Genomic DNA, 11,288 nt, shown 5'->3' with positions numbered 1-11,288 from the left:
AATTCAGTACTCTATGCCAAATTTCGTGCAAATCGAAAGATATATAGGGACTTTGGTGCACTATTTACCTAAAATCCTACGAAAATATATATGGGAGCTATATCGAAATCTGAACCGATTTTCACGAAATTTAACACACATCGTTCTAGGCTTAATTTAGTGCGCTATGCCAAATTTCGTGCAAATCGAAAGATATTTAGGGACTTTGGTGCAGCATTTACCTTAAATCGGACATAAATATATATGGGAGCTACATCGAAATCTGAACCGATTTTCCCGAAACTCAGCACTCATCATTCTAGAATCAAATTAGTACGACATGCCAAATTGCCAATCGAAGCATATATATGGACTTTGGTGCACCGTTTACTGAAAATCGGACGAAACTATATATGGGAGCTATTTCTAAATCTAAACCGATTTTTCGCAATTTCAATAGCGTTCGTCGTTGGGCCAAGTGAATGAACTCTGCCAAATTTCATCTAATCTATAAATGCGACCTGTACTTTGTTTACAATTTAACATGGACAGACAAACTGACGGACTGACGGGATGCATACATCGACTCAGAAAGTGATTCTATGCATATTCTCAAAAGGAACCATGTGTCTATCTCGTTTCCTTTGGCCTGTTACAAACATATGCACAAAGACATAATACCCTGTATTACAGTGTGGTGAAGGGTATAAAAATCCAAGCCTATTGTTAAGCAAATATTTTTTTCTCCTCCCTTTAGCAATAAATGCAGTGAAAAATAACTTCCATTAACAAACCCCAGAGCCATAAAAAATGTCTCCCACAAATCTATTGTTAATCGGCATATTGGCAATTCTCTTGCCAATAGTCCATAATTATGACACCAAATATACCAAAGCAGCAGTTCCATTATGGAAACAAAGGGTAAGTCAGGAAAAGAAAAAAGTCCCTTAAAAATTATTATCGCATTAGGTTATCGCCCTTCTTCCCCATAATGACCTAACCTAACCTATGTCAACTTATTTTTTGTGTGTCTCTTTTCCTTCCTAGGCTTGTGAAAAGGCCCAAAAGCAAAAAGCCAATTCTCATTATATCTGTGATGATAAGGGCGATGTTAAATGCCTGCCAGGATGGCAGGGCGATTTATGTCAAGTGCCGATGTGTCGCAAAGGTTGTGATCCCATGAACGGTAAGTGCCAAATAACAATAGCCACAGGCACAACAGCAACAACAACAATGGAGAATGGATAACACATTTCCATAGCCACTAACTAACAGGTCCATAGTTCTTTCCTTCGATGGCATCTATGTATCCGATAAGGAGGCAACAAACCTTCAATGCAGTTCAGTGCATAGAGAAATACATAATTAAACGTTCGACAGAGCTGCAGGTTTGGAAAAAATTGCCAAGAAAGGAATTTGGAAGGCATTACTGGGACGACAGATAAAAGGGCAGAGCTGGAAAGGAATGAAATCGTAGCGAAAACTAATTAAAAAAATCCACGCATAAGGATAGTCTTTGAAGAATTCATTTTAAACCAGTAAGGAAAGTCGTAGATCTAGATCTCAACCGATTTTCACGAAACTTGGTAGACATCATTCCAGGCTCAATTCAGTACACTATGCCAAATTTCCTACAAATCGAAAGTTATATAGGGACACTAAATCGGACGAAAATATATATGGTAGCTATATCTAAATCTGGGCCGATTTCTTCGAAACTTAACACACATCATTCTGGACCTAAGTCATTACGCTGTGCCAAATTTCGAGCAAATCGAAAGATATATAGGAACTTTGGTGCACCATTTACCTTAAATCGGACGAAAATATATATGGGAGCTAAATCTAACTCCGAACCGATTTTCACGAAACTTAACACACATCATACTAGATTCGATTCATTACGCTATGCCAAATTTCTTGCAAATCGAATGATATATAAGGACTTTGGTGTACCATTTTCATAAAATCGGACAAAAATATATATGGGAGCTATATCTAAATCTGAACCGATTTTCATGAAACTTTACACACATCGTTCTGGACGAAAATATATATGGTAGCTATATCTAAATCTAGACCGATCATCACGAAACTTGGCAGACATCATTCATTCTATATAGAGGGACCTTGGTACACCATTTACATTAAATCGGACGAAATTATATATTGGAGCTATATCTAAATCTGGACCGATTTTCACGAAACTTGGCAGACACCATTCTGGACCCAATTCATTACGCTGTGCTAAATTTCGAGTCAATTGAAAGATATGTAGGAACTTTGGTGCCCCATTTACCTCAAATCGGACGAATGTATATATGGGAGCTATATCTAAATCTGAACCGATTTTCACGAAACTTAACACACATCATTCTGGACCTACTTCAGTACCCTATGCCAAATTTCGTGCATATCGAAAGAAATATAGGGATTTTTGAACTCCATTTACGTTAAATCGGACGAAACTATATATGGTAGCTATATGTTAATCTGGACCGATTATCACGAAACTTGGCACACATCACTCTAGGCTCAATTCAGTAAGTTATGCCAAATTTCGAGCAAATCGAAAGATATATAGGGACTTGGGTACACTATTTACATTAAATCGGACGAAAATATATATGGGAGCTATATCTAAATCTGAACCGATTTTCAGGAAACTTAGCGCACATCAATTTAGACGTAATTCAATAATTTGTGTAAAATTTCGCGCAAATCGAAAGATTTACATAAAATCGGACGAAAATATATATGGGAGCTATATCTAAATCTGAACCTACTTTCAGGAAACTTAACACACATCATTCTAGACCTAATTCAGTACCCTATTCCAAATTTCGTGCAAATCGAAAGATATATAGGGACATTGATGCCCCATTTACTTTTAATCGGACGAAAACCTATATGGGAGCTATATCTAAATCTTAATCGATTTTCACTAAACTTAACACACGTCATTCTAGCCTTAATTCAGTACGCTATGCCAAATTTCGAGCAAATCGAAAGATATATAGGGGCTTTGGTACACCATTTACATTAAATCGGACGAAAACATATATGGAAGCTATATCTAAATCGGAACCGATTTTCACGAAATTTGACACACATTGTTCTAGACATAATTCAGTACCCTGTGCCAAATTTCGTGCAAATCGAAAGATATATAGGGTCTTTGGCGCACCATTTACCTTAAATCGGACGAAAATATATATGGGAGCTATATCTAAATCTGAACCAATTTTCGGGAAACTTAACACACATCATTCTAGACTTAATACATTAATCTATGCTAAATTTCGTGCAAATCGAATGATATATAGGTACTTTGGTAAACCATTTACCTTAAATCGAACGAAAATATATATGGGAGCTATATCTAAATCTGAACCGATTTTCTTGAATCAGGGTTCGTCCTTGATCCAAATAAGTGATCTAAATATTATTTGTAAAAATTGTTGCCTACTTTTAGGTACATTTTTTTAAAACCCCAATTGATTTCATAGGGTTTCCTCTCTGACATTCTCCATGTTTCAAATTGATGCTTATCTGGAAAACAGCATACCTCAATCTTCAGTTTCTTCTTCTTGGTCTCATTTTCATTCTTGTTGTTGTTGTTCGTTTTTTTCATTCCCAGGCTATTGTCAACGTCCGGGCGAGTGCCGTTGCCGCATTGGCTACACTGGAGAATTATGCGATAAATGCATTCCATTGCCCGGCTGTCAGCACGGTGACTGCACCAAACCATTCGAATGCATTTGTCGTCCTGGCTGGGATGGACTCTTCTGTACTGAACGTAGGTATTTTTCGCACATCGAATCGACGACCATCAAATGGAATGTTAATTATTTTACACTTTGGTCATTCCAATTTCTCATTTTAGCCTCATGCCGTGAGGGTTGCCACAATACACGCGGCTATTGTGAAGCACCGAACGAATGTCGGTGTCGCATTGGCTGGGCCGGGCGTAATTGCAGTGATTGTGCCGTGTTGCCTGGCTGTCAGCATGGTACTTGCAACAAGCCGCTGGAGTGCAATTGTCTGCCGGGATATACGGGTCTGTTGTGTCAATTGCGTAAGTTTTTGTTGTTGTTATTGTTGGTCTTGTTGTCTGGACAGAAAATTTAACGAAAAATTAAAATTCTTTAAATAGCCATTTGTGCTGCGGACTGCCATAAACAACATGGTTATTGCAAGAAGCCAGGAGAGTGTCGGTAGGTTGGGAAATCGATTTTTCTCGGGGGTGGGAAATTTAAAATTAATTGAAAATTTTCGACATTTTTTAGTTGCAAAGTTGGCTGGACTGGTCCCAAATGTGATCAATGCTTCCCCTATCCGGGCTGTGTGAATGGTGATTGTGAAAAGCCCTGGGAATGCAACTGTAAGCCAGGTTGGGGTGGTATCCTGTGTGATGAGGGTAAGTACAATAAACATATTTTTTAAGAAAACCACGCCTTAAGGTATGCCACTAAAATAATTTTTAAGAAAACCACGCCTTAAGGTATGCCACTAAAATAATTTTTAAGAAAACCACGCCTTAAGGTATGCCACTAAAATAATTTTTAAGAAAACCACGCCTTAAGGTATGCCACTAAAATAATTTGTAAGAAATCCACGCGTTAAGGTATGCCACTAAAATAATTTGTAAGAAATCCACGCCTTAAGGTATGCCCTAAAAATAATTTGTATGAAATCCACGCCTTAAGGTATGCCCTAAAAATAATTTGTAATAAATCCACGCCTTAAGGTATGCCCTAAAAATAATTTGTAATAAATCCACGCCTTAAGGTATGCCCTAAAAATAATTTGTAATAAATCCACGCCTTAAGGTATGCCCTAAAAATAATTTGTAATAAATCCACGTCTTAAGGTATGCCCTAAAAATAATTTGTAATAAATCCACGCCTTAAGGTATGCCCTAAAAATAATTTGTAATAAATCCACGCCTTAAGGTATGCCCTAAAAATAATTTGTAATAAATCCACGCCTTAAGGTATGTCACTAAAATAATTTTTAAGAAATCCACGCCTTAAGGTATGCCACTAAATTAATTTTTAAGAAATCCACGCCTTAAGGTATGCCACTAAAATAATTTTTAAGAAATCCACGCCTTAAGGTATGCCACTAAAATAATTTTTAAGAAATCCACGCCTTAAGGTATGCCACTAAAATAATTTTTAAGAAATCCACGCCTTAAGGTATGCCACTAAAATAATTTTTAAGAAATCCACGCTTTAAGGTATGCCCTAAAAATAATTTGTAATAAATCCATGCCTTAAGGTATGCCTTAAAAATAATTTGTAATAAATCCACGCCTTAAGGTATGCCCTAAAAATAATTTGTAATAAATCCACGCCTTAAGGTATGCCCTATAAAAAATTTGTAATAAATGCACGCCTTAAAGTATGCCCTAAAAATAATTTTTAAAAAATCCAAGCCTTGGGATAGGCTTCAAAAATATTATATTATTTAAGTAGACACCTCAATAATTTGTATTTGTTTTGCTTTCAGCCCTCACCTATTGCAAAGAAAATCCGAATATCTGTGAAAATGGTGGCAAATGTATTTCCCTGACCAAGGAGGATGGCAGCTATCACTGCCAGTGTCGTCAGGGTTATTTGGGTAAAAATTGTGAAATTGTGGATGAATTTATGATAACCTCTACGACGGCGCCCAGAATTACCCCACCACCATTGCCAGGAGATGATGATGATATATCTGAAAATCTGATAAAACGCACCAATACAACTCAAAATCTGGCAGCAGCAACAACAGCCACTACCACTAAGGCACCCTTTACAAATCCGAATTCCAACAATGGAAGCCTAGTGAATGCCTCGGAGAAAATTGACAAATTCGCAACTAAAACAAAACCGATTTTGACAACAGTTCGTCCCATGACTCTAGGCTCCAGTACCACAACCACTGAAAGAAATCTCAAATTTCCCTATAAATTTGAAAATCTGAAAAATATTTCCGGCTCCGATATTATTGGTACAGCAACCACAAATGTGTTGGTTCCCAATAGGGATTTGACGAAGGATTCGTTAAAAGTGAATAAAAATATTAACAATAAAATACCAAGTTCGAGTACGATGTCCCCTCTAAGCCGACTGGAGGAGGAACAACATCAGCCGACATTTGTCAGCGGGAGCAGCAGCAACAAGGGGACAGCTGTGAAAGTCGGTGCCACACAGCCATCAAAAGTTGAAGAAGTGTCGCAGCAGGAGGAGGAAGAGGAGGATGAAGAATGCACGGAAGATGATAACGATGAAGACTGTGAATATGAAGATGATGAGGAAGAGGAGACGGATGATGAGGAGGAGGATGATAAATAATTTCAAAAAACAAATATATTTATTAATTTATTTAGTTAATATTTTATTTTTAATAATTTATATTTATTATAATTTATATGAATAATAGAAAAAAAAAATAAAAATAATTAATAAAAAAACAAAGGGCGGCATCTATTGGGGAAATTGAACCATCAGCACAGGAATAACTTCCTTTCCTCGTTTAATCAGAATTCCAACAAACCCCCTAATATTCCGAAATGTGTTGCATACTTCTAGGATGTGTATTAGTAATACACAAACAAATTCCAACAATTTTAAAAAAAATTATACCCATAACCAAACTTGACAAGCTCCTGATTTTTGTTGTGGCTGCTTCCGTGACTCTTTAACAATTTTATTTTCCAAGTTCCGATCTCAAAACTCCAATATAATATACGATAATGTTGTTGTGGTTGTTACTGGCACATTTGTGGTCCTTATACAATACATGGAAAAATGTATTAGGGTGGTAAGAACTTCATAAATAATTTTTAAAAAATCCACGCCTTGAGATATGCCTTAAAAATAATTTTTAAAAAATCAACGCCTTGAGATATGCCTTAAAAATAATTTTTAAAAAATCAACGCCTTGAGATATGCCTTAAAAATAATTTTTAAAAAATCCACGCCTTGAGATATGCCTTAAAAATAATTTTTAAAAAATCCACGCCTTGAGATATGCCTTAAAAATAATTTTTAAAAAATCCACGCCTTGAGATATGCCTTAAAAAAAATAAAAAAATTCACGCCTTGAGATATGCCTTAAAAAAAAATAAAAAATTCACGCCTTGAGATATGCCTTAAAAATAGTTTTTAAAAATCCACGCCTCTAGATATGCCTTAAAAATAATTTTTAAAAAATCCACGCCTTGAGATATGCCTTAAAAATAATTTTTAAAAAATCCACGCCTTGAGATATGCTTTAAAAATAATTTTTAAAAAATCCACGCCTTGAGATATGCCTTAAAAATAATTTGTAAAAAATCCACGCCTTGAGATATGCCTTAAATACAATTTGTAAAAAAATCCAGCCTTGAGATATGCCTTAAAAATAATTTGTAAAAAAATCCAGCCTTGAGATATGCCTTAAAAATAATCTGTAAAAAATCCACGCCTTGAGATATGCCTTAAAAATAATTTTTAAAAAATCCACGCCTTGAGATATGCCTGAAAAATAATTTTTAAAAAATCCACGCCTTGAGATATGCCTTAAAAATAATTTTTAAAAAAATCCACGCATTGAGATATGGCTTAAAAATAATTTTTAAAAAATCCACGCCTTGAGATATGCCTTAAAAATAATTTTTAAAAAATCCACGCCTTGAGATATGCCTTAAAAATAATTTTTAAAAAATCCACGCCTTGAGAGGCTTTGAAAAAATATCCTTTTTAAAAAATCCACGCCTTGAGAGGCCTTGAAAAAAGATTCTTTAAAAAATCCACGCCTTGAGAGGCCTTGAAAAAAGATTCTTTAAAAAATCCACGCCTTGAGAGGCCTTGAAAAAAGATTCTTTAAAAAATCCACGCCTTGAGATATGCCTTAAAAATAATTTTTAAAAAATCCACGCCTTGTGATATGCCTTAAAAATAATTTATAAAAAATCCACGCCTTGAGATATGCCTTAAAAATAATTTTTAAAAAATACACGCCTTGAGATATGCCATAGAAATAATTTTTAAAAAATCCACGCCTTGAGATATGCCTTAAAAATAAATTGTAAAAAATAATTTTAAAAAAAAGTTTAAGGAGCTACACCAAGGCGTGGAATTTATATACCCTTCACCACACTGTGGTACAGGGTATTATGTCTTTGTACATATGTTTGTAGTGCCGTTGCCCTACCCACAATAGAGGTGTATACCGCCAAACCCTTTAGCGAAACACGCCAAGAATTGAGGGAATGGGCACATGAGACCCACAAAACCCTTTGGGATAATGAGGGGACAGGAAAAATCACTAAAAGCTTATGGGGCGACCCAAGTGAAGACAAAACTAAGCAAATCCTAATGCTAAACAAAAAAGAAATAAGCCGACTGACGGGTATTCTGAAGGGACACCTCGGCCTGAAGGCGTATCTACTCACGATTGGATGCGAAGAAAGTAACGAGTGCAGAACGTGTGGGGAAGACAGTGAAACTCTGGAACATTTTCTGTGCCATTGCCCAGCATTTACATGCCTTCGGAGACAATTCTTGGGAAATGACACACTTCACAGACTAAGCGATCTGAGGGGGTGTGAATGGAAAAGATTGAAGCAGTTCGCAAAAAACACGGAATTCCTAGATTCATAGGGAATCAAACCCAAATGTTTCTCTTTATTAATATACACTTTCATTAATTCTTGATTTAAACGTTCTCCGCACTTCTAGAGCGCAGAACAGGCCTCATATGGCTTATGTGTATGTCCTTCTCATGTTGGACTTGTGGTGGTATCATCCACCCCTCTTTTCAACCTAACCTAACAGGCAAAAGGAAACAAGATAGTCACAGGGTTCCTTTTGAGAATATGCATAGAATCACTATCTGAGTCGATTTATGCATGTCCGTCAATCCGTCCGTCCGTCTGTCCGTCCGTCTGTAGATGTTAAATTGTAAACAAAGTACAGGTCGCATTTATGATCCGATTTGGATGAAATTTGGCATAACTCACTTATTTGGCCCAAGGACGAACCCTATTGAAATTCAAGAAAATCGGCTCAGATTTAGATATAGCTCCCATATATATTTTCGTCCGATTTATCGTAAAATGGCGCACCATAGTCCCTTTATATCTTTCGATTTGCACGAAATTTGGCATAGAGTACTGAGTTAGGTCCAGAATGATGTGCGCCAAGTTTCGAGAAAATCGGTTCAGGGTTAGATATAGCTCCCACATATATTTGCGCCCGATTTAAGATAAATGGTGCACCAAAGTACCTATATATCTTTCGATTTGCATGAAATTTGACATAGAGTATTGAATTAGGTCCAGAATGACGGGTGCTAAGTTTCGAGAAAATCGGTTTAGATTTAGATATAGCTCCCATATATATTTTCGTCCGATTTTAGGTAAATAGTGCACCAAATTCCCTTTATATCTTTCGATCTGCACAAAATTTGGCGTAGCGTACTGAAAAGGATCTAGAATGGTGTGTTTAATTTAGAAAATCTATTGATTTCATTCTCTTGGGCGTTTACACTTTTATTGTGTTTCAAAACGCATTGAATTCCATATTCGTTACAATCTTCATACTCCGTAATATTACAACATTGAAATGTCAAATGACAGATTCTAACGAGTATGGAATTAGCGCCGACGCCACCTTCCATTATTATTGTTGACTCTCAAACACTCTTTTTTCGTTGGCCTACCAATCAACAGGTAATCTGTCACAATCTCTATCCTTTTTCCACTCTTCTATTTTTTATCAATAAAGCAACTGCCTTTATTTTAATTTAAATCTAAAAACGTTCGTGTTTTTATTTCTTCTATTTTGCACGCAATTTCGGCGTCAACATTTTGGTCCATTCGAACCGGAGACGAGCTTTTGGAAACGATTTTCTAATTGGTTTATTGTTTGCATTTTCAGCAGCAAAAAACAACAACACAACATCATCACCATCCCTATACATCATCATCCCTAAACTCATCATAATTATCATCATTATCAACAAAAACAGGTAGGTCAGTGCAGTGGAACAATTTTTATCGGTTTTCAAATATTATTTCGGATATTTAGATTGTTTTAGCTAATTTGAGCTAATTCCCATTGGAAATTGTGGTAAGATCGTCGGTTTTTTTTTAAAACTTGTTGGACATTTTTTTGGAATTTTGTTCAAATATTGGAAAAATTGTTCAATTTTTTAATTTTTATTTCGATTTTGGTATTTTCCTTAAAGAAGTTGGTGTTTCTTTGGAATAATTTGGATCGATTGGTTAATAATCGAAATCAGATTGGCATTTTCTCAATTATTCGAGTCCTTTGTTGAGAAAATCATTAAATTTTTGTTATTTTCGTTCTCGATTGAGAAAATCATTACATTTGGAAATTTTTCGTAATCCTTTTTGATTGTTGAGCGGTTTTTGCATTTAAGACTCCAAGATGTTTACTCCTTTGGATAGTTTTATCAGAGTTTCTGACTCTTTTGTCAAATTTGTTGAATATATCCGGGCAATGAAACCCGAAGATATAAATATTTTTGCTCTGGAAGTCCGTAGCGCCGAACTAGGAAAAGTTTGGAAAGAAACAGAGGATAAGTATAGAACGTGTATTCTCTATTTGGAAACGTCTGAAGAGACGACTAAGGAAACTCTCGAGTCGGCGGATCGGAAATTTGAGGTAGTGTACCAAAAATATATGGATTGTTTATCGAACTTGAATTGTAAGCTGTCAGAATTGAAGGGCGAACAACAATTGTTGAACTCCTCTCGTAGTAGTTCAGTAGCTTCTCTAACGCAGCATCACTGTGATATTCCTAGGGAAGCGCAGCCATCAGATGTAGCGGTAGGAAAATCGAGGTCTTCTCCCCACACTCATCCGGAGGTGGTTAATTCAGCTACTAGCTCTCCAATATTGCGTATTGAAGATCCTAGTACTCCTCAGACCTTCACAATTCCCCCAAATTTAGACAGTGTACATAGTCTAACATTACCTCCATGTGATACCGATATTTTCGAAGGAGATTTTCAGTCATGGCCTACATTTAGAGACCTTTTCAGCACGGTTTATATAAATAATACGCGTTTGAGCGATATTGAGCGTCTTTGCCATTTAGTGCGCAAAACCAGTGGAGAAGCTCGGGAAATTGTGTCGAAATTTCCTTTAACGCACCGTAGTTTCGGTCCAGCGTGGAATGCGTTGAAAGACACGTATGATAATCCGCGTTTACTTGTCCACAATCAATTGAAAACCCTGTTTGCTCTGCCGGTACTTCAAATTGAATCCACTTCGGGTCTTAAAATTATCCAAAGAGGAATTAATGGTTGT

The 11,288-nt window shown here is 36.2% G+C and overlaps 1 protein-coding gene across 1 annotated transcript; it reads left to right on the top strand.

Moving 5' to 3' along the window:
• The first annotated feature begins 789 nt into the window (after window positions 1–789).
• On the top strand, window positions 790–6,320 carry LOC133338164 (tenascin). Its single transcript, XM_061546346.1, has 7 exons — window positions 790–900; window positions 1,027–1,165; window positions 3,620–3,778; window positions 3,866–4,057; window positions 4,136–4,196; window positions 4,269–4,399; window positions 5,494–6,320. Exons 1-7 carry the CDS (start codon window positions 790–792, stop codon window positions 6,318–6,320), a joined length of 1,620 nt encoding a protein of 539 aa, XP_061402330.1.
• Window positions 6,321–11,288: the final 4,968 nt, after the last annotated feature.

Source organism: Musca vetustissima, unplaced genomic scaffold (genome assembly GCF_032173495.1).
Source record: "Musca vetustissima isolate MV318-11 ecotype Yass unplaced genomic scaffold, APGP_CSIRO_Mvet_v1 utg13361, whole genome shotgun sequence".
Lineage (NCBI taxonomy): Eukaryota > Metazoa > Arthropoda > Insecta > Diptera > Muscidae > Musca > Musca vetustissima.
This window is presented reverse-complemented; position numbering and strand designations above follow the sequence as displayed.